The 24126-nt window shown below is 43.1% G+C and overlaps 2 protein-coding genes across 5 annotated transcripts in view; one reads left to right on the top strand and one right to left on the bottom strand.

The window, feature by feature from the left end:
- The window catches only part of LOC115207261 (transcription factor AP-2-delta), a 34508-nt gene extending 29016 nt beyond the window's left edge, over nt 1-5492 (top strand). Inside the window, exon 8 of the mRNA XM_029774275.1 lies at nt 4814-5492. Within this exon, the coding sequence (XP_029630135.1) occupies nt 4814-5024 (211 nt within the window). The 3' untranslated portion in view covers nt 5025-5492. The remainder of the gene's footprint in view (nt 1-4813) is intronic.
- Nucleotides 5493-12070: 6578 nt separating this feature from the next.
- The window catches only part of LOC115206910 (leucine-rich repeat extensin-like protein 5), a 13753-nt gene continuing 1697 nt past the window's right edge, over nt 12071-24126 (bottom strand). Inside the window, exons 1-2 of one of the 4 annotated variants that reach the window (XM_029774122.1) lie at nt 21348-21477; nt 12071-14884 (exon numbers count right to left, since the gene is read on the bottom strand). In XM_029774122.1, the coding sequence (XP_029629982.1) occupies nt 13597-14766 (1170 nt within the window). In that variant the 5' untranslated portion in view covers nt 14767-14884; nt 21348-21477 and the 3' untranslated portion in view covers nt 12071-13596. Of the gene's footprint in view, nt 14891-21347 lie in introns of all 4 variants that reach the window. The other 3 variants (XM_029774177.1, XM_029774061.1, XM_029774074.1) reach the window with 3 other exon arrangements.

Raw genomic sequence — 24126 nt, 5'->3', positions numbered from 1 at the left:
TGGTGGCCATGCTTTCCACCTGGCTACCCCTACCCCGGTCAACTGTCCTGCACCCCCCACAGCAACTCGCCCAAGCCTCCCCCATTTCTCCTTCACCCAAATCCAGATAGCTGATGTTCTGAAAGAGCTGCAAAATCTGGACCCCTACAAATCAGCCTGGCTAGACAATCTGGACCCTCTCTTTCTAAAATTATCTGCCGAAATTGTTGCAAACCATATTACTAGCCTGTTCAACCTGTTTTTCGTATCGTCTGAGATTCCAAAAGATTTGAAAGATCATCCCCCTCTTCAAATCGGGAGACACTCTAGACCCAAACTGCTACAGACCTATATCTATCCTACCCTGCCTTTCTAAGGTCTTCGAAAGCCAAGTTAACAAACAGATTACTGACCATTTCGAATCCCACCGTACCTTCATGGGTGCATCTCAGCCACGCTCAAGGTCCTAAACGATATCATAACCGCCATCGTTAAGACATTACTGTGCAGCCGTATTCATCGACCTGGCCAAGGCTTACGACTCTGTCAATCACCACATTCTTATTGGCAGACTCAACAGCCTTGGCTTCTCAAATGACTGCCTCGCCTGGTTCACCAACTACTTCTCTGATAGAGTTCAGTGTATCAAATCGGAGGGCCTGCTGTCCGGACCTCTGGCAGTCTCTATGGGGGTGCCACAGGGTTCAATTCTCGGGCCGACTCTCTTCTCTGTATACATCAATGATGTCGCTCTTGCTGCTGGTGATTCTCTGATTCACCTCTACGCAGACAAAACCATTCTGTATACTTCTGGCCCATCTTTGGACACTGTGTTAACTAACCTCCAGACGAGTTTCAATGCCATACAACTCTCCTTCCATGGCCTCCAACTGCTCTTAAATGCAAGTAAAACTAAATGTATGCTCTTCAACTGATCGCTGCCCACACCTGCCCGCCCGTCAGCTTCACTACTCTGGACGGTTCTGACTTAGAATATGTGGACAACTACAAATACCTAGGTGTCTGGCTAGACTGTAAACTCTCTTTCCAGACTCACATTAAGCATCTCCAATCCAAAATTAAATCTAGACTCGGCTTCCTATTTCGAAACAAAGCCTCCTTCACTCATGCTGCCAAACATACCCTCGTAAAACTGACTATCCTACCGATCTACTTCGGCGAAGTCATTTACAAAATAGCCTCCAACACTCTACTCAACAAATTGGATGCAGTCTATCACAGTGCCATCTGTTTTGTCACCAAAGCCCCATATACTACCCAACACTGCGACCTGTACGCTCTCGTTGGCTGGCCCTCGCTTCAAACTCATCGCCAAACCCACTGGCTCCAGGTCATCTACAAGTCTTTGCTAGGTAAATCTCCGCCTTATCTCAGCTCACTGGTCACAATAGCAGCACCCACCCGTAGCACGCGCTCCAGCAGGTATATCTCACTGGTCACCCCCAAAGCCAATTCTTCCTTTGGCCGCCTTTCCTTCCAGTTCTCTGCTGCCAATGACTGGAACGAACTGCAAAAATCACTGAAGCTGGAGACTCTTATCTCCCTCACTAGCTTTAAGCACCAGCTGTCAGAGCAGCTCACAGATCACTGCACCTGTACATAGCCCATCTGTGAATAGCCAATCCAACTACCTCATCCCCATACTGTATTTATTTATTTATCTTGCTCCTTTGCACTCCAGTATCTCTACTTGCACATTCATCTTCTGCACATCTATCACTCCAGTGTTTAATTGATATATTGTAATTACTTCGCCACCATGGCCTATTTATTGCCTTACCTCCCTTATCCTACCTCATTTGCACACACTGTATATAGACTTTTTCTACTGTATTATTGACTGTATGTTTGTTTATTCCATGTGTAACTCTGTGTTGTTGTATGTGTCGAACTGCTTTGCTTTATCTTGGCCAGGTCACAGTTGTAAGTGAGAACTTGTTCTCAACTAGCCTACCTGGATAAATAAAGGTGAAATAAAAATAAATAAACTCTGTGGTCTAACTCATCCCAAACCATCTCAATTGAGTTGAGATCGGGTGAATGTAGAGGCCAGGTCATCTGATGCAGCACTCATCACTATCCTTCTTGGTCAAATAGCCCTTACACAGCCTGGAGGTGTGTTGGGTCATTGTCCTGTTAAAAACCAAATGATAGTCCCGCTAAGCCCAAACCAGATGGGATGGCGTATTGCTGCAGTATGCTGTGGTAGCCATGCAGGTTAATTGTGCCTTGAATTCAAAATAAATCACAGCCAGTGTCACCATCAAAGCACCCCCACACCATCACACCTCCTCCTCCAAATAAAAGTAACAGACACATCTCAATATCAACTGTTCAGAGGAGAATGTGTGAATCAGGCCTTCATGTCTGAATTGCTGCAAAGAAACCACTACTAAAAGACACCAAGAAGAAGAAGATACTTTCTTGGGCCAAGAAACACGAGCAATGGACATTAGACCTGTGGAAATCTGTCCTTTGGTCTGATGAGTCCAAACTTGAGACTTCTGGTTCCAACCGTCATTGTGAGATGCAGAGTAGGTGAACGGATGATCTCCACATGTTTGTTTCCCACCATGAAGCATGGAGGAGGAGATGTGATGGTGTGGGGGTGCTTTAATGGTGACACTGTCTGTGATGTATTTAGAATTCAAGGCACACTTAACCTGCATGGCTAACACAGCATTCTGCCGTGATACGCCATCCCATCTGGTTTGCGCTGGGACTATCATTTGTTTTTCAACAGGACAATGACCCAACACACCTCCAGGCTGTGTAAGGGATGTTTGACCAAGAAGGAGATTGATGGAGTGCTGCATCAGATGACCTGGCCTCCACAATCACCCGACCTCAACCCAATTGAGATGGTTTGGGATGAGTTGGACCGCAGGGAGGAAAAGCAGCCAACAAGTGCTCAGCATATGTGGGAACTCCTTCAAGACTGGTGGAAAAGCATTCCAGGTGAAGCTGGTTTAGAGAATGGCAAGAGTGTGCAAAGCTGTCATCATAGCAAACGGTGGCTACATTGAATAATGTAAAATATATTTTGATTTCATCAACACTTTTTTGGTTACTACATGATTCCATATGTGTCATTTCATAGTTTATGTCTTCACTATTATTCTGCAATGTAGAAAATAGTAAAAATAAAGAAAAACCCTTGAATCAGTAGGTGTGTCCAAACTTTTGACTGGTACTGTATATCTATAGTGTTTGTATAGTGTCTGTGTAGTGTCTGTATAGTGTCTATATAATGTCTATATAGTGTATATTGTGTCTATATAGTGTACAGTGCATTCGGAAAGTATTCAGGCCTTATTCTAAAATAGATTAAATAAAAAAACATCCTCATCAATGTACACAGAGTACCCCATAATGACAAAGCGAAAACAGGCTTGAAGAAATTTTTGCAAATGTATTTAAAGTAAAAAACACAATTACCTTTATTACATCAGTATTCAGATCCTTTGCTATGAGACTCGAAATTGAGCTCAGGTGCATCCTGTTTGATCCTCCATTGATCATCCTTGATATGTTTCTACAACTTGATTGGAGTCCACGTGTGGATATTACATTGATTAGACATGATCTGGCTGATCATCAGCTGTCTATATAAGGTCCCACAGTTGACAGTGCATGTCAGAGCAAAAACCAAGCCATGAGGTCGAAAGAATTGTCCATAGGGCTCCGAGACAGGATTGTGTCGAGGCACAGCTCTGAGGAAGGGTACCAAAATATTTCTTCAGCATTGAAGGTCCAAAAGAACACAGTGGCCTCCATCATTCTTAAATGGAAGAAGTTTGGAACCACCAAGACTCTTCCTAGAGGAGTAGAAGGGCCTTGGTCAGGAAGGTGACCAAGAACCCGATGGTCACTCTGACAGAGAAACTTGTTTCTCATGGTCTGAGAGTCCTTTAGGAGCCTTTTGGCAAACTCCAAGCTTGCTATCATGTGACTTTTACTGAGGAGTGGCTTCCGTCTGGCCCCTCTACCATAAGGTCCTGATTGGTGGAGTGCTGCAGAGATGGTTGTCCTTCTGGAAGGTTCTCCCATCTCCACAGAGGAACTCTGGAGCTCTGTCAGAGTGACCATCGGGTTCCTGGTCACCTCCCTGACCAAGGCCCTTCTCCCCCGATTGATCAGGTAGGCCAGGCAGCCAGCTCTAGGAACAGTCTTAGCGGTTCCAAACTTTTTACATTTAAAAATAATGGAGGCCTCTGTGTTCTTGGGGACAGTCAATGCATCAGATTTTTTTTGGTACCCTTCCCCAGATCTGTGCCTCGACACAATCCTGTCTCGCAGCTCCACAGACAATTCCTTCGACCACATGGCTTGGTTTTTGCTCTAACATGCACTGTCAACTGTGGGACCTTATATAGACAGGTGTGTGCCTTTCCAAATCATGTCAAATCTATTGAATTTACCACAGGTGAATTCCAATCAAGTTGTAGAAACATCTCAAGGATAATCAATGGAAACAGGATGCACCTGAGCTCAATTTTTAGTCTCATAGCAAAGGGTCTGGATACTTATGTAAATAAGGTATTTATTTTTTTGATTTTTAATACATTTGCAAAAAAAACTATTAAAAATGTGTTTTTGCTCTGTCATTATGGGCTATTGTGTGTAGATTGAGGAGAAAAAATTATTTAATACATTTTAGAATAAGGTCGTAACATAACAAAATGTGGAAAATGGGAAGTGGTCTGAATACTTTCAGAATGCACTGTATAGTGTGTATATAGTGTAAATATAATGTATATAATGTCTATATATGTAGTGTATATTTATGTCTTCATGTGTTTGTGTTCTCCAGTCTGATCACACATGGATTCGGGACTCCGGCAGTGTGCGCGGCTCTCAGCACCTTCCAGACCGTTCTTAGTGAGATGCTCAACTTCCTGGATAAACATTCTGCCACCGGGAACCCTGGGAAAACCTCTGGTCAGGAGACGGAAAAGACCGGAACTGTCCGGAAAACCAGCGAGCTGCTCAATAAAGATGGCAAACCTGAAAAGACAGAGTAGCCCTTTCCCTGTGCTGTGCAGTGTACGTGCCTGTGTGTGTCAGGGTTTGATCCCTGGGAGGAGGAGCTAATCTCTGTGGAGACTGACAGAGACATTTATTCATTCTGAACAACAGGAAGTAGAGACAGGGACTTCTGGTCAGCTCCATCTGGGAGTCAACGGGAGAGGAGTGGGGTACACATGTACACACATACGCACACATACACACAGTACGTTCTCCCTCCAGTCTCCACCTGAACAGTGCAATTAATGCCATTATTATGTTTACCGTTTTAGAACCAAGAGACTGGGGTCTAGGTTCACTATGTTGGTGAGAGTGTGAGACTGGGTTCACTATGTTGGTGAGAGTGTGAGACTGGGTTCACTATGTTGGTGAGAGTGTGAGACTGGGTTCACTATGTTGGTGAGAGTCTGAGACTGGGTTCACTATGTTGGGGAGAGTGTGTGTGTGTGTGTGTGTGTGTGTGTGTGTGTGTGTGTGTTCATGTGCCTGTGCTTGTGTGTGTGCCTGTGCGTGCGTGTGTGTGAGTCCAGATTTCTGAGACTCTGCCATTTTGTAAAGGTGACTATTCAGTTGCCATAGAAACATTTTGTTGTGCATGTCTATCTTTGTACACTCCCCAGAACTACAATTACGATACAAGCTCTTTGACCCTTCATAAACATTTGTATAGATATATATATAAATATTTAAATAACTTTTCTTGTAGGCTTTGAATTACATATACTGTATGTTAAAACCATACCTTCTAAATTACCTGTGTTCAATAAAAACAATTGATACATGTTCCTTCCTACTAGTTCCTGTGTAGTGGGTGGGTCAATCAATCAATCAACCAATACACACACACACACATAATTACATACAACAAAATATACAAGAACATGTTGTGGTATCGTATAATAACAGACCCTGGATGTGAATCCCTCTGTTAGAATATAAACAGGTGATTGAATACTCATTGGAAGAACTTCTGAAAAGGACAAACATGAAGAATGAAGACCTGACAGCAGGATACTATAGATACTAGGTTAGAGTTAGGTTTCAAATGGTTAAAATATGACTCTATTAACTCATTATAGATACTAGGTTAGAGTTAAGTTTCAAATGGTTAAAATATGACTATTAACTCTTTATAGATACTAGGTTAGAGTTAGGTTTCAAATGGTTAAAATATGACTCTATTAACTAATTATAGATACTAGGTTAGAGTTAGGGTTAAAACATGAGTTGTACCTTACTGACTTTATGACACAATCAAACACAGAGGTTTGGAGAAAGATATATAGATAGCGAGATTCTTGCTAATTAAAATAAATAAAATAAAATATGACATTTACTTAAAGTATTCAGACCCTTTAGTCAGTACTTTTTTGATGCACCTTTGGCAGCAATTACAGCCTTGAGTCTTCTTGGGTATGATACTACAAGCTTGGCACACCTGTACTTGGGAAGTTTCTCCCATTCTTCTCTGCAGATCCTCTCAAGCTCTGTCAGGTTGGATGGAGAGCGTTGCTGCAAAGCTATTTTCAGGTTTCTCCAGAGATGTTCGATCGGGTTCAAGTCCAGGCTCTGGCTGGGCCAATCAAGGACATTCAGAGACTTGTCCGGAAGCCACTCTTGCATTGTCTTGGCTGTGTGCTTAGGGTCGTTGTCTTGTTAGAAGGTGAACCTTTGCTCCAGTCTGAGGTCCTGAGCGCTCTTGAGAAGGTTTTCATCAAGGATTGCTCTATACTTTCCTCTGTTCATCTTTTCCTCAATCTTGACTAGTCTCCCAGTCCATGCCACTGCAAAACATCTCCACAGCATGATGCTGCCACCACCATGCTTCACCGTAGGGATGGTGCCAGGTTTCCTCCAGACATGACGCTTGGCATTCAGGCCAAAGAGTTCAATCTTGGTTTCATCAGACCAGAGAATCATGTGCCTTTTACTGAGGAGTGGCTTCCGTCTGGCCAATGTATCTATTAAGGCCTGATTGGTGGAGTGCTGTGGAGATGGTTGTCCTTCTGGAAGGTTCTTCCATCTCCACAGAGGAACTCTAGAGATCTGTCAGAGTGACCATCGGGTTCTTTGTCACCTCCCTGACCAAGGCCCTTCACCCCAGATTGCTCAGTTTGGCCGGGTGGCCAGTTCTAGGAACAGTCTTGGTGGTTCTGAAGTTCTTCCATTTAAGAATGATGGAGGCCACTAAATTCTTGGGAACCTTCAATGCTACAGAACATTATTGGTACCCTTCCCCAGAGCTGTGCCTCGACACAATCCTGTCTCAGAGCTCTAGGGACAATTCCTTCAACCTCATGGCTTGGTTTTTGCTCTGACATGCACTGTCAACTGTGGGACCTTATATTGACAGGTGTGTGCTTTTCCAAATCATGTTCAATCAATTGAATTTACCACAGGTGGACTCCAGTCAAGTTGTAGAAATATCTCAAGGATAATCAATGGAAACAGGATATACCTGAGCTCAATTTCGAGTCTCATAGCAAAGGCTCTAAATACTTATGTAAATACGCCATTTCTGTTTATTTATTTTTTTAATCAGCAACATTTCTCAGAAACTGTTTTCACTTTGCCAGTATGGAGTATTGTGAGTAGATGGTGGAGGATTTGTTATTTATTTAGTCCATATTAGAATAAGGCTGTAACGTAACAAAATGTGGAAAAAGTCAAGGAGTCTGAATACTTTCTGAAGGCACAGACAGACAGACAGACAGACAGACAGACAGACAGACAGACAGACAGACAGACAGACAGACAGACAGACAGACAGACAGACAGACAGACAGACAGACAGACAGACAGACAGACAGACAGACAGACAGACAGACAGACAGACAGATAGATAGACAGATAGATAGACAGATAGCATTCTTCCTAATAGATATGTATTCCTTGTTTTACTTTGGTGTTTGGTTGTGTCATAAAGTCAGTAAGGTACAACTCATGTTTTAACCCTAACTCTAACCTAGTATCTATAATGAGTTAATAGAGCCCCAGCTTAATAGTGAGATAGAAAGCTAGCATTAGCCACATGCTGACTTGATTGAATTACCTAGGCCGGGATTCAACGACAATGCAGTTTATGAAGGCAATGTTACAGCATTCGTGGAGGTTGCATTCAAGGTAAACACAGTAGATGTTGGCTCAATTAGAAATGACCTTTAAATGTCCTTGACCCTATATTATCACATACACTGAGTGTACAAAACATGAAGAACACCTTCCTAATATTGAATTGCATCCCCCCACACCCCTTTGTCCTCAGGACAGCCTCAATTCGTCAAGGTCATGGACTCTACAAGGTATCTACTGGCTTTGTCCTCAGAACAGCCTCAATTCCTCAGGGTCATGGACTCTACAAGGTATCTAAAGTGTTCCACAGAGATGCTGGCCCATGTTGACTCCAGTGCTTCCCAAGGTTGTGTCAAGTTGGCTGGATGTCCTTTGGGTGGTGGACCATTCTTGAAACACACAGGAAACTGTTGTGCTTGAAAAACCCAGCACCGTTGCAGTTCTTCACACACTCAAACCGGTGCGCCTGGCACCTACTACCATACCGTATTCAAATGCACTTAAATATTTTGTCTTGCCCATTCACCCTCTGAATGGCACACATACACAATCAATGTCTCAGTTGTCTCAAAGCTTAAAAATCCTTCTTTAACCTGTTTCCTCCCCTTCATCTACACTGATTGAAGTGGATTTAACAAGTGACATCAATAAGGGATCATAGCTTTCACCTAGATTCACCTTGTCAGTCTATGTAATGGAAAGAGCAGGTGTTCCTAATGGTTTGTACAGTGTATATTCCATGTAGTATATTATGTCTTAGGGCTGTTCAATGTCAATTATGTCAAAACACTTCTGGTTTTCATCCTTTCCTTCTAATCAGGAACTGATTCAGACCTGGGACATCAGGTGAGTGCAATTAACTACCAGGTAGAAAAAAACCCAGAAGTGGTTTGCCCCTCCAGGACTGGAATTAAACAACCCCATTCTGTATCATCACATATATTCCTTGTAGTATTGTGTATATTATCACAGTTAGCCTCTGATCATTAAGTACCTAGACCTCCCTAACCTTAAAGATACACTGGAATCGTCTCACAATCTGGAACAGTGACTGGCTTAGAGGGTTAGGGTTCGTGGTCTACTGGCTTAGAGGGTTAGGGTTGGTGGTCTACTGGCTTAGAGGGTTAGGGTTCATGGTCTACTGGCTTAGAGGGTTAGGGTTGGTGGTCTACTGGCTTAGAGGGTTAGGGTTGGTGGTCTACTGGCTTAGAGGGTTAGGGTTCATGGTCTACTGGCTTAGAGGGTTAGGGTTCATGGTCTACTGGCTTAGAGGGTTAGGGTTGGTGGTCTACTGGCTTAGAGGGTTAGGGTTGGTGGTCTACTGGCTTAGAGGGTTAGGGTTGGTGGTCTACTGGCTTAGAGGGTTAGAGGGTTCATGGTCTACTGGCTTAGAGGGTTAGGGTTGGTGGTCTACTGGCTTAGAGGGTTAGGGTTCATGGTCTACTGGCTTAGAGGGTTAGGGTTGGTGGTCTACTGGCTTAGAGGGTTAGAGTTTGTGGTCTACTGGCTTAGAGGATTAGGGTTCATGGTCTACTGGCTTAGAGGGTTAGGGTTGGTGGTCTACTGGCTTAGAGGGTTAGGGTTGGTGGTCTACTGGCTTAGAGGGTTAGGGTTCATGGTCTACTGGCTTAGAGGGTTAGAGTTGGTGGTCTACTGGCTTAGAGGGTTAGGGTTGGTGGTCTACTGGCTTAGAGGGTTAGGGTTCATGGTCTACTGGCTTAGAGGGTTAGGGTTGGTGGTCTACTGGCTTAGAGGGTTAGGGTTCATGGTCTACTGGCTTAGAGGGTTAGGGTTGGTGGTCTACTGGCTTAGAGGGTTAGGGTTAATGGTCTACTGGCTTAGAGGGTTAGGGTTGGTGGTCTACTGGCTTAGAGGGTTAGGGTTCATGGTCTACTGGCTTAGAGGGTTAGGGTTGGTGGTCTACTGGCTTAGAGGGTTAGGGTTAATGGTCTACTGGCTTAGAGGGTTAGGGTTCATGGTCTACTGGCTTAGAGGGTTAGGGTTGGTGGTCTACTGGCTTAGAGGGTTAGGGTTCATGGTCTACTGGCTTAGAGGGTTAGGGTTGGTGGTCTACTGGCTTAGAGGGTTAGGGTTCATGGTCTACTGGCTTAGAGGGTTAGGGTTGGTGGTCTACTGGCTTAGAGGGTTAGGGTTCATGGTCTACTGGCTTAGAGGGTTAGGGTTGGTGGTCTACTGGCTTAGAGGGTTAGGGTTGGTGGTCTACTGGCTTAGAGGGTTAGGGTTGGTGGTCTACTGGCTTAGAGGGTTAGGGTTTGTGGTCTACTGGCTTAGAGGGTTAGGGTTGGTGGTCTACTGGCTTAGAGGGTTAGGGTTGGTGGTCTACTGGCTTAGAGGGTTAGGGTTCGTGGTCTACTGGCTTAGAGGGTTAGAGTTTGTGGTCTACTGGCTTAGAGGGTTAGGGTTGGTGGTCTACTGGCATAGAGGGTTAGGGTTGGTGGTCTACTGGCTTAGAGGGTTAGGGTTGGTGGTCTACTGGCTTAGAGGGTTTGGGTTCATGGTCTACTGGCTTAGAGGGTTAGGGTTGGTGGTCTACTGGCTTAGAGGGTTAGGGTTGGTGGTCTACTGGCTTAGAGGGTTAGGGTTCATGGTCTACTGGCTCAGAGGGTTAGGGTTGGTGGTCTACTGGCTTAGAGGGTTAGGGTTCATGGTCTACTGGCTTGGAGGCTTCTCTGTTGTCTCATGTTGCTGACGAGAATGGCAGTTAAGACGAGTTCATCAATACACTGATCACTTTCAGGACACATTTATTTATTACACTGATGGAAGTGGATTTGTATTTGTCACATGCGCTGAATACAACAGGTGTAGACCTTACAGTGAAGTGCTTACTTGCAAGCCCTTAACCAACAATGCAGCTTTAAGAAAAATACCAAAAAAAAATACCAAATAAAAGTAACAAATAATTAAAGAACAGCAATAAAATAACAATAACGAGGCTATATACAGGTGGTACCGGTACAGAGTCAATGTGCGGAGGCACCGGTTAGTTGAGGTAATATGTACATGTAGGTAGAGTTATTAAAGTGACTATGCATAGATAATAACAGAGAGTAGCAGCAGCGTAAAAGGTGGGGGGCAATGCAAATAGTATGGGTAGCCATTTGATTAGATGTTCAGGAGTCTTATGGCTTGGGGGTAGAAGCTGTTTAGAAGTCTCTTGGACCTAGACTTGGCGCTCCGATACCGCTTGCCGTGCGGTTAGGGTTAGGGTCAGGGTTAGGGTTTAGGGTTAGGGTTTAGGGTTAGGGTTAGGGTTGAAAAAAACCAGACGAATCTGATATGCACTGGCACAGGCAAAACTTTAAATAAATGGTAAAACCTTGTATAAAATACCTTGATTAAGAACAGGGGAGGAAAAAAGGGGGGGGGGAGTTGTGGGGAAGGGAAAGAAAAAAAATATTGATAAAAAGATTACCCGGGAGATAAAACCTAGGTTCACAACCCAAGATGCAATCCTTAAGGGATAAAGGCCAAAACCCAAGGTCAAGACAACAAACCTGAAATTAGGATGGTCATAAAAGTCCAGATGTTGGAGTTCGGCACGCCAGCTCCAAGAGTTAGGTCCAGACGAGGGGATATAAGGGTTAAGGTTAGATAAGGGGGTATAAAGGTTAGGGTTAGATGAGGGGATATAAAGGTTAGGGTTAGATAAGAAGGTATAAAGGTTAAGGTTAGGGTTAGGGTTAGGTTTTGAATATAATTGTGTTTCATATCAGCTAGCTTGTTTTACGGTGCGCAGGCCTATCTCCTGTTCATCCCTCCTGATGATGTTATTATATTTAGGTGTAGTACTTAAAATTGCCTGTAGATGTCCTCCTAAGATCATAAATAGACTAAAATGAGTTCTAAAATGCCTTTTTCTGGGTGACAGTACAGGAGCCGATGTGGTGAGAGATTCATTCAACCAGTGTTGTTAAATATGAACATAAAAGCAATATTGTGCATTTAGTTGGTTTTATTGTTTTATTCTGTTAAAAGAATGGAAAAACCTAAAAAAAGGAAGATACCAAACTAAAACCGAACAAAACATAAATATATAGAGTATAAATAAAACCATGTTCTTCTGCATCCATTTTCCTGTCTGTTAAAACCCATTTTCTAAAACCTCTCGTTCAGGCCATTTGGCGTTATTGTCTGTAGGTGCTGGATCCACTCCCGTTCTGCCCTCTTTCGCTGCCCACAGGTCCAGCCTATATGTGACTGTAACCCTGATATGGTGAGGTGAGTGATGGGGTGATCCTGGAAGTGGGTTATTAGTGTCGTTTGTAAGTGTGCCCTTTTGATGTTATACAGGTGTTGTTTGAGTCTGGTTTCTATAGTATGTTTGGTTTCTCCAATGTATTGTTTATTGCAGAGTGTGCATGTAATGATATAAATGGCGTTATGTGTGTTCAGTGAATAAGATTCTTGTACTGGTGCTGATGTATGGCTGTGTATATTTGCAATGAACTTTATCTGTTGAAAATGAGAATTGTGAGATTTGGGGTCTTGTGGTGGCTTACTACTGAATCTAGCTGTGGTGAGGAGGTCCTTTAAATTTTGGTTCTTTCTGAATTCTGAAATTATTCTGTATGGTTTAAGTGGTATGTAAGTGTGCTGAACTGTAGAGAAGTTGTGTTTGATTGATTGATGTAGGGATCTGATTCTATGTGAAAATGTGGTTACTAGGGGGATGATAATTGTCTGTTGATTGGGTATTGATGACAAAGGAGAAGAGACAGAGGAAGTGTTGCGGTTTAGTGATTGGTGCAGATCACTCCCCAGAGGGGAGTCAGGATTAGGGTGAGGGAGGGAGATAGGGGTTAAGTTAGGATGAGAACCCTGGTTAGGGTAATGGTGAACATTAAGGTTAGGCGTGGGGTTTGGGGAGAGGTTAAGGTTAGGCATGGGGTTTGGGGAGAGGTTAAGGTTAGGCGTGGGGTTTAGAAAGATGTTAAGGTTAGGGGTGAGATTAGGCTTAGAACCCTGGTTAGGGTAATGGTAAAGGTTAAGGTTAGGCGTGGGGTTTGGGGAGAGGTTAAGGTTAGGAGTAGGATTGAGGTTGAGATTAAGAGAGGTGGATGGTTTGATGTGATCTGTGAGTATTGGATGAATGGGAGGGAGGGCTGCCAATGTGTTGTTTTTAATGGTTCTTAAAAATCGTTTTGAATATCCTCTTCTTCTGAGTGCATTGAATAGTGTATTTATTGCATATTCCAGGTCTTGCTTGCAAGATGATATCCTGTAGAACCGTATGATTTGTGATTTTATTATTCCCTTAAATGTATGTTTAGGATGGTAACTGTGTTTATGGAGTAAAGCATGTGTGTCTGTTGGTTTGAAGTAGACTCTAGTGTGTAGTGTTTTCTGTGATTGATTGTTATTACTGAAAAACACTGTTGTGTCTAAGAAGTTGACTTCTTGCGGATGAATTGTGTATTTAACCTTAATTGATGAATGATGACTGTTGAGAATGTTTATAAAGTCTGTGAATAATTAGATGTCGTGGGGCCAGGCTCCTATTATGTCGTCTAAAAACCGGTAATAAAAAGTGGGTTGATATGGACACTTGGCCAGTGCCTCTCTCTCCCATTCAGCCATGTATATGTTGGCGTAAGCAGGTGCGAATGTTTTGCCCATAGCTGTTCCCCCCACCTGCAGGTAATAGTGAGCGTTGAATAAAAAGTCATTGCTAGTCAGGCTGATTTCTAATAGTTGTAATATTTCTTTGTCCGGTCTAGTGTTGTCTGGGTATCTCTTAAAGATATTTCTAATTGCTTGTATTCCTGTTGCTGTATTTATATTAGTATACAGGCTATCAATATCTATGGTGAATATGTGTGTGTTGGAGGGAACAACTATGGGTCCAATCCTCTCCATGAAGTGATAAGTGTCCCTGAGAAAGCTGGGGTGCCTGGTGGAGAGAGGGTTAATATAATGATCTATGTATTGTGATATGTTATAGGATTCACTATTGCAGTCTGACACAATCGGTCTGCCAGGAGGAACCTCAAAGGGAATTGTCCATGTCCCTGGTTCCTTGTGTACTTTTAACAGTAAGTAGAATAGTCTAGGTCGTGGAGTATCTGTGCCGTAGAGAAAGTCCCGTTGTTTTGCTATGATGTAGTGTTGGTCGTAGAGTCTTTTTATTATTGTCCTTAACTGTGTCTGTGTCTGTGGTTGTATACTATTTTCTATTGGTTTATAATGTTTGGTGTTTGATAGCTGTCTGTTGGCTTCATACATGTATTGATGTTTATCCAATATTACTATTTTTGAACCTTTATCTGCTGGTTTGATGATTATGTGTGAGTTATTTTTAAGTTGTTGTATTGCCTGTCTTTCTACGTGTGTGAGGTTATCCTCCCTATCTGTGTGAATCTGGTGGTTGTGAAGTGTGTTCTTGTCTATTCTGATTAGTCTCCTGATTCTACCATCTATCTGGGAAGTTTTAGGTTCCCAGGTAGATGGTAAGGTAAATGGTTGGTGGTTGTCGTCTGTGTTATAGTCAAAGTAGTCCAACAGTTTAAGTCTTCTATGATATTTGTGAGTGTCCCTTTGAAGTTCCTCCCAATCAAATTTGTTTGGGCGAGGGATGAATGTCAGCCCTCTCTCCAGGAGCTTTACCTGTGCTGCTGTGGGTATGAAGGATTTGGAAAGATTCATAATATTAGATGTTGACTGGTCCGCTGCTCCCCTTGGTGGAGGATCTGCACTGGTTATTAGGGAAGGAGAGAGATTGAAAGAAAGATTATTTCTATCCAGACTGTGGCTTGTGGTTAATGTAAATTTAACTGTCTGCACCAGTGTTGAAAGATGAGGTCTGCTGTGGTGGATGTCCAGTGTATGAGATCTGTTGTTGTGTGAAATGTATCTTGTGGAATCTCTAATAGGGTTGGGAAGTTAGTGGTAATGTAGGCATTGATGAGCTTAAGGTTTCTCTTCTGCTGTGAAGTAAGAAGAGGTGAATGGCTGATGACAGGAATGTATATTGTTGCGTTTGGAAATGTTTTCTTTGCCTCCTTGTGCATACCTGACAACTGTTTTAATTACGTTTGGAATGGGTCGTGATCCTTGTTGTTCAAACCCACCGAGATAACAACAGTCGCCGTGTCTGTATGTATGGGGGTTTTCTCCAGTACCTTTGTGAAATGATAGAATGTTGCCCCTGGATAACTGTCCACTTGGATGTTGGGGTTGTTGAATGGTGGGATCCGGTTGAGGTTTGCGTCTCCTATGATGAGTGTTGGTGTGTGTCCTTCAATGTTCCAATCTGTCACCTTATAATTCGGCCTAGCTTTGTGATAGAAGGGTTTTTGGGGAGTGTGTGTGGGTTTGGGCTGTGGTTGGGGTTGAAGATGGGGTTGTGGTGGGGATGATGGTGGGTATTTTGAGGCGCCAGTCGTACAGGGGTCCTGGACAGGCAGAGGCACAACGATATTAGTTGTTTGTGGGGGTTCGGATTTGGGAGCTTTGGGGTGTTGCCCATTGTCTTGCCCTTTGATCATCATCAGACTCCCCTTGAATTGCCCTTTCCTTGTCTGTACCCCTTGCCTGGCGCCTCCTATGGGTGAAAGAGGAGCAGATGTAATTATGTCTCTTAATAGTATTGATACATTACCCTGTACTCTTTTGGAGTTTGTGTTTTGTTTAGTGGGTGTGACTGTAGGTGTACTGGTTTCTGTTTGACTGTTGACTGTGGTGAACCTGGGCTATGATAGGAGTGGCTGCTTTGGGAGTAGGGGGACCCACTGGACTTTTCCATTTCTCCTCTTCAGTTGTAGGGGTTGATATTCTTACCTCTCCTTTTTGATTGGAAAGGGAAGAATCAGTGAAAGTGGATGTTGAGGGTAGGGAGTGGAGATGTGTTTTTGAAAGAGTCTGTATGCGAAGGTTATAGGTTTCACTCAGGGTCGGTTGTTTTCCCAGTGATAGTGTCCGTAGGTATGATGGTTGTCTTTTTGGCAGGGGGCGAGGCTTTGATAAAGGTGGAAATTCCTCTGTTGAGGAGAGAGGGGGCACTGGGGTTGGAATTGGTATCGTTGGTGGGGAAATTTGTAGTGGGGTGTGTTCTATTGCTGGAAGTGTATGTGGTTGGTCTCGTGTTGTGTTTGTCCGTATAGTTGTTAGTTGGGGAGAGGAAGAGGCCTGAGGGAGTTCCAAGATGGTTTCCACTCTAGTGATGGTGGTGGGTGTCAGTTTATGTTTGTACCTCTTATGTGCCCAGCCTATTGCGATTGTCAGTGCCAAAGTGTTGGGTGTGTTTATTTGTTGTTTAATGGTGTGGGTGACTGACTGGTAATGTGTCTGTAGTATGTACATGTTGTTTTGCATCCACTGGTGTGTGTTCTGTGATAATTTTATTGTGGTGGAGTCTGTGGGTGAAGATGGTTTAATAAAGTTGGTGACACGATGCACCTGTCTCATCATACCAGTAGGGAATGCATGATTTTTAAGTGCCTTCTCCACCACCTCCATGTGGTGGGTTGCCTGTATTAATTTAAAATATAGTTTGGCAGTCTGCCTTGTCTCCTCATCTGGGGGTTCGTATGGGCCAGGCTGTCTGTATGCGTGGGGTTGAGTTTGGGGTTGTGATGGTATCCTGTACTGTGGCTTGGTCGTCAAATTCATTAGTGACTGCATTGTTACTGCACCATGAGGCTAAACTAACTAAATACTACGCTTCCTAGTTAATACAATAAAACCAGGGTGTTCTCAGTCGAGGAGAACCGGACAGTGTAAATCAAAAAAGCAGGGTAATACTATATTTAGAATAGAAGATGTGAAGGCCTGAACAGCACGGGACGTTGTGTGCTGCTCAGGACCAGTCCTTACCACTTTGTTATTTTGTTGGCCGGGTTATTGAAATATGAAGGTGGCGATGAGGTTGCCGATTGTTTCTTGGCGTTCCAGGGCTGGAGCTGTGATCCGTTGTCCTTTCGCCTTGTTCTTTGTAAACCGGGTTATTGCGATATGGAGATGGAGATGAGGTTACCGATTGTTTCTTAGCGTTCCTGCGTTCAAGGCCTGGGGCTGTAATCCGTTGTTCTTTGTGAGTCCAATCCGTGTTAAAAGATCTGGTTCCAGAGGTTAAAGTCACGATTGTTTCCCCAAGTGTCTATGCACTTTAGGCAATGAGCTCCCCCTTACCCCTCCACATCTTAACTCTAAAACGTAACTTTTAATATTATTAGTTAAAATCAAAAGATGATTAAAAACCAAGCAATGTTAAAATCCACTGTGAAGTCCTGTTTCAAAAACCCTGACGTTTCGCAGAATTTTCTGCTTCTTCAGAGGGATCTTTTCCTCGACTGAGAACCCCGTACCTTTTAAAATGGGAGCAATTAGGAGGGAAAAACCCAACCACTGCTCCCAAATTGGGCGTTTCTATCTTTCTGTTACCCTATTGGTTCAATTTATCAGACACCCAAACAGACACTCAAAGGCGGGAGAGTGATGGCATTACGTGGGTTTATATATGTTAACTCCTCTTTCTTCTATTTGCTTTTCAGTTCAGTTTCCAGACTTTGTTATAAATTAACCTGGCAATATCCCCAGCCATACTTTCTATCCATTAAATATCCTTTGTCCTGATAGTCCCCCATTTGTCCCCGTATTTCCCTCTCTGATACTTTACATCCCTAACTTTCCCTCCCTATTCTGTCCCTATATTGTTATTCTGTTCAGTTCTATTACATTTTCTAATATTCTGTACTTTTGTATTTCTTAGTTGTTGTGTGTGGTTCTGTATATGGATACCATGCTATCCCTCTAGTGCAATGAGACAAATCAAAGAAATAAAAGATAATAATGATAACAGTGTTGGGGGAAAGAAGAGTGATTCAATGTTATATATTGCGGTAATTCACAAGCGCTATTGCTCTCCCGGTGGGTCCGAACGTGGATGACCCGTGGGCAGCTGAAGCGCAACACGCCGCTCAAGGAGCAGAAACCAGCACCTGGAGGCAGTACTACACCTGTAAAAGGATAAACCAGGGATGGCACGGGCAAGGGTTAGGTTTTGAATATAATTGTGTTTCAAATCAGCTAGCTTGTTTTACGGTGCGCAGGCCTATCTCCTGTTCATCCCTCCTTCTGATGATGTTATTATATTTAGGTGTAGTACTTAAAATTGCCTGTAGATGTCCTCCTAAGATCATAAATAGACTAAAATGAGTTCTAAAATGCCTTTTTCTGGGTGACAGTACAGGAGCCGATGTGGTGAGAGATTCATTCAACCAGTGTTGTTAAATATGAACATAAAGCAATATTGTGCATTTAGTTGGTTTTATTGTTTTATTCTGTTAAAAGAATGGAAAAACCTAAAAAAAAGGAAGATACCAAACTAAAACCGAACAAAACATAAATATATAGAGTATAAATAAAACCATGTTCTTCTGCATCCATTTTCCTGTCTGTTAAAACCCATTTTCTAAAACCTCTCGTTCAGGCCATTTGGCGTTATTGTCTGTAGGTGCTGGATCCACTCCCGTTCTGCCCTCTTTCGCTGCCCACAGGTCCAGCCTATATGTGACTGTAACCCTGATATGGTGAGGTGAGTGATGGCGTGATCCTGGAAGTGGGTTATTAGTGTCGTTTGTAAGTGTGCCCTTTTGATGTTATACAGGTGTTGTTTGAGTCTAGTTTCTATAGTATGTTTGGTTTCTCCAATGTATTGTTTATTGCAGAGTGTGCATGTAATGATATAAATGGCGTTATGTGTGTTCAGTGAATAAGCTTCTTGTACTGGTGCTGATGTATGGCTGTGTATGTTTGTAATGAACTTTATCTGTTGAAAATGAGAATTGTGAGATTTGGGGTCTTGTGGTGGCTTGCTACTGAATCTAGCTGTGGTGAGAAGGTCCTTTAAATTTTAGTTTTTTCTAAATGCTGAAATTATTCTATATGGTTTAAGTGGTATGTAAGTGTGCTGAACTGTAGAGAAGTTGTGTTTGATTGATTGATGTAGGGATCTGATTCTATGTGAAAATGTAGTTACTAGGGGGATGATAATTTTCTGTTGATTGGGTATTGATGACAAAGGAGAAGAGACAGAGGAAGTGTTGCGGTTTAGTGATTGGTGCAGATCACTCCCCAGAGGGGAGTCAGGATTAGGGTGAGGGAGGGAGATAGGGGTTAAGTTAGGATGAGAACCCTGGTTAGGGTAATGGTGAACATTAAGGTTAGGCGTGGGGTTTGGGGAGAGGTTAAGGTTAGGCGTGGGATTTGGGGAGAGGTTAAGGTTAGGCGTGGGGTTTGGGGAGAGGTTAAGGTTAGGCGTGGGGTTTGGGGAGAGGTTAAGGTAGGGCGTGGGGTTTGGGGAGAGGTTAAGGTTAGGCGTGGGGTTTGGGGAGAGGTTAAGGTTAGGCGTGGGGTTTGGGGAGAGGTTAAGGTTAGGCGTGGGGTTTAGAAAGATGTTAAGGTTAGGGGTGAGATTAGGCTTAGAACCCTGGTTAGGGTAATGGTAAAGGTTAAGGTTAGGCGTGGGGTTTGGGGAGAGGTTAAGGTTAGGAGTAGGATTGAGGTTAAGATTAAGAGAGGTGGATGGTTTGATGTGGTCTGTGAATATTGGATGAATGGGAGGGAGGGCTGCCAATGTGTTGTTTTTAATGGTTCTTAAAAATCGTTTTGAATATCCTCTTCTTCTGAGTGCATTGAATAGTGTATTTATTGCATATTCCAGGTCTTGCTTGCAAGATGATATCCTGTAGAACCGTATGATTTGTGATTTTATTATTCCCTTAAATGTATGTTTAGGATGGTAACTGTGTTTATGGAGTAAAGCATGTGTGTCTGTTGGTTTGAAGTAGACTCTAGTGTGTAGTGTTTTCTGTGATTGATTGTTATTACTGAAAAACACTGTTGTGTCTAAGAAGTTGACTTCTTGCGGATGAATTGTGTATTTAACCTTAATTGATGAATGATGGCTGTTGAGAATGTTCATAAAGTCTGTGAATAATTGGATGTCGTGGGGCCAGGCTCCTATTATGTCGTCTAAAAACCGGTAATAAAAAGTGGGTTGATATTGACACTTGGCCAGTGCCTCTCTCTCCCATTCAGCCATGTATATGTTGGCGTAAGCAGGTGCGAATTTTTTGCCCATAGCTGTTCCCTCCACCTGCAGGTAATAGTGATCGTTGAATAAAAAGTCATTGCTAGTCAGGCTGATTTCTAATAGTTGTAATATTTCTTTGTCCGGTCTAGTGTTGTCTGGGTATCTCTTAAAGATATTTCTAATTGCTTGTATTCCTGTTGCTGTATTTATATTAGTATACAGGCTATCAATATCTATGGTGAATATGTGTGTGTTGGAGGGAACAACTATGGGTCCAATCCTCTCCATGAAGTGATAAGTGTCCCTGAGAAAGCTGGGGTGCCTGGTGGAGAGAGGGTTAATATAATGATCTATGTATTGTGATATGTTATAGGATTCACTATTGCAGTCTGACACAATCGGTCTGCCAGGAGGAACCTCAAAGGGAATTGTCCATGTCCCTGGTTCCTTGTGTACTTTTAACAGTAAGTAGAATAGTCTAGGTCGTGGAGTATCTGTGCCGTAGAGAAAGTCCCGTTGTTTTGCTGTGATGTAGTGTTGGTCGTAGAGTCTTTTTATTATTGTCCTTAACTGTGTCTGTGTCTGTGGTTGTATACTATTTTCTATTGGTTTATAATGTTTGGTGTTTGATAGCTGTCTGTTGGCTTCATACATGTATTGATGTTTATCCAATATTACTATTTTTGAACCTTTATCTGCTGGTTTGATGATTATGTGGGAGTTATTTTTAAGTTGTTGTATTGCCTGTCTTTCTACGTGTGTGAGGTTATCCTCCCTATCCGTGTGAATCTGGTGGTTGTGAAGTGTGTTCTTGTCTATTCTGATTAGTCTCCTGATTCTACCATCTATCTGGGAAGTTTTAGGTTCCCAGGTAGATGGTAAGGTAAATGGTTGGTGGTTGTCGTCTGTGTTATAGTCAAAGTAGTCCAACAGTTTAAGTCTTCTATGATATTTGTGAGTGTCCCTTTGAAGTTCCTCCCAATCAAATTTGTTTGGGCGAGGGATGAATGTCAGCCCTCTCTCCAGGAGCTTTACCTGTGCTGCTGTGGGTATGAAGGATTTGGAAAGATTCATAATATTAGATGTTGACTGGTCCGCTGCTCCCCTTGGTGGAGGATCTGTACCGGTTATTAGGGAAGGAGAGAGATTGAAAGAAAGATTATTTCTATCCAGACTGTGGCTTGTGGTTAATGTAAATTTAACTGTACATTTAACTGTCTGCACCAGTGTTGAAAGATGAGGTCTGCTGTGGTGGATGTCCAGTGTATGAGATCTGTTGTTGTGTGAAATGTATCTTGTGGAATCTCTAATAGGGTTGGGAAGTTAGTGGTAATGTAGGCATTGATGAGCTTAAGGTTTCTCTTCTGCTGTGAAGTAAGAAGAGGTGAATGGCTGATGACAGGAATGTATATTGTTGCGTTTGGAAATGTTTTCTTTGCCTCCTTGTGCATACCTGACAACTGTTTTAATGATGTTTGGAATGGGTCGTGATCCTTGTTGTTCAAACCCACCGAGATAACAACAGTCGCCGTGTCTGTATGTATGGGGGTTTTCTCCAGTACCTTTGTGAAATGATAGAATGTTGCCCCTGGATAACTGTCTACTTGGATGTTGGGGTTATTGAATGGTGGGATCCGGTTGAGGTTTGAGTCTCCTATGATGAGTGTTGGTGTGTGTCCTTCAATGTTCCAATCTGTCACCTTATAATTTGGCCTAGCTTTGTGATAGAAGGGTTTTTGGGGAGGGTGTGTGGGTTTGGGCTGTGGTTGGGGTTGAAGATGGGGTTGTGGTGGGGATGATGGTGGGTATTTTGAGGCGCCAGTCGTACAGGGGTCCTGGACAGGCAGAGGCACAACGATATTAGTTGTTTGTGGGGGTTCGGATTTGGGAGCTTTGGGGTGTTGCCCATTGTCTTGCCCTTTGATCATCATCATACTCCCCTTGAATTGCCCTTTCCTTGTCTGTACCCCTTGCCTGGCGCCTCCTATGGGTGAAAGAGGAGCAGATGTAATTATGTCTCTTAATAGTATTGATACATTACCCTGTACTCTTTTGGAGTTTGTGTTTTGTTTAGTAGGTGTGACTGTAGGTGTACTGGTTTCTGTTTGACTGTTGACTGTGTGGTGAACCTGGGCTATGATAGGAGTGGCTGCTTTGGGAGTAGGGGGACCCACTGGACTTTTCCATTTCTCCTTTTCAGTTGTAGGGGTTGCTATTCTTACCTCTCCTTTTTGATTGGAAAGGGAAGAATCAGTGAAAGTGGATGTTGAGGGTAGGGAGTGGAGATGTGTTTTTGAAAGAGTCTGTATGCGAAGGTTATAGGTTTCACTCAGGGTCGGTTGTTTTCCCAGTGATAGTGTCCGTAGGTATGATGGTTGTCTTTTTGGCAGGGGGCGAGGCTTTGATAAAGGTGGAAATTCCTCTGTTGAGGAGAGAGGGGGCACTGGGGTTGGAATTGGTATCGTTGGTGGGGAAATTTGTAGTGGGGTGTGTTCTATTGCTGGAAGTGTATGTGGTTGGTCTCGTGTTGTGTTTGTCCGTATAGTTGTTAGTTGGGGAGAGGAAGAGGCCTGAGGGAGTTCCAAGATGGTTTCCACTCTAGTGATGGTGGTGGGTGTCAGTTTATGTTTGTACCTCTTATGTGCCCAGCCTATTGCGATTGTCAGTGCCAAAGTGTTGGGTGTATTTATTTGTTGTTTAATGGTGTGGGTGACTGACTGGTAATGTGTCTGTAGTATGTACATGTTGTTTTGCATCCACTGGTGTGTGTTCTGTGATAATTTTATTGTGGTGGAGTCTGTGGGTGAAGATGGTTTAATAAAGTTGGTGACACGATGCACCTGTCTCATCATACCAGTAGGGAATGCCTGATTTTTAAGTGCCTTCTCCACCACCTCCATGTGGTGGGTTGCCTGTATTAATTTAAAATATAGTTTGGCAGTCTGCCTTGTCTCCTCATCTGGGGGTTCGTATGGGCCAGGCTGTCTGTATGCGTGGGGTTGAGTTTGGGGTTGTGATGGTATCCTGTAATGTGGCTTGGTCGTCAAATTCATTAGTGACTGCATTGTTACTGCACCATGAGGCTAAACTAACTAAATACTACGCTTCCTAGTTAATACAATAAAACCAGGGTGTTCTCAGTCGAGGAGAACCGGACAGTGTAAATCAAAAAAGCAGGGTAATACTATATTTAGAATAGAAGATGTGAAGGCCTGAACAGCACGGGACGTTGTGTGCTGCTCAGGACCAGTCCTTACCACTTTGTTATTTTGTTGGCCGGGTTATTGAAATATGAAGGTGGCGATGGGGTTGCCGATTGTTTCTTGGCGTTCCAGGGCTGGAGCTGTGATCCGTTGTCCTTTCGCCTTGTTCTTTGTAAACCGTGTTATTGCGATATGGAGATGGAGATGAGGTTACCGATTGTTTCTTAGCGTTCCTGCGTTCAAGGCCTGGGGCTGTAATCCGTTGTTCTTTGTGAGTCCAATCCTGTTAAAAGATCTGGTTCCAGAGGTTAAAGTCACGATTGTTTCCCCAAGTGTCTATGCACTTTAGGCAATGAGCTCCCCCTTACCCCTCCACATCTTAACTCTAAAACGTAACTTTTAATATTATTAGTTAAAATCAAAAGATGATTAAAAACCAAGCAATGTTAAAATCCACTGTGAAGTCCTGTTTCAAAAACCCTGACGTTTCGCAGAATTTTCTGCTTCTTCAGAGGGATCTTTTCCTCGACTGAGAACCCCGTACCTTTTAAAATGGGAGCAATTAGGAGGGAAAAACCCAACCACTGCTCCCAAATTGGGCGTTTCTATCTTTCTGTTACCCTATTGGTTCAATTTATCAGACACCCAAACAGACACTCAAAGGCGGGAGAGTGATGGCATTACGTGGGTTTATATATGTTAACTCCTCTTTCTTCTATTTGCTTTTCAGTTCAGTTTCCAGACTTTGTTATAAATTAACCTGGCAAT

Source organism: Salmo trutta, chromosome 1 (assembly GCF_901001165.1).
Source record: "Salmo trutta chromosome 1, fSalTru1.1, whole genome shotgun sequence".
Taxonomy (NCBI): Eukaryota; Metazoa; Chordata; class Actinopteri; order Salmoniformes; family Salmonidae; genus Salmo; species Salmo trutta.
This window is presented reverse-complemented; position numbering and strand designations above follow the sequence as displayed.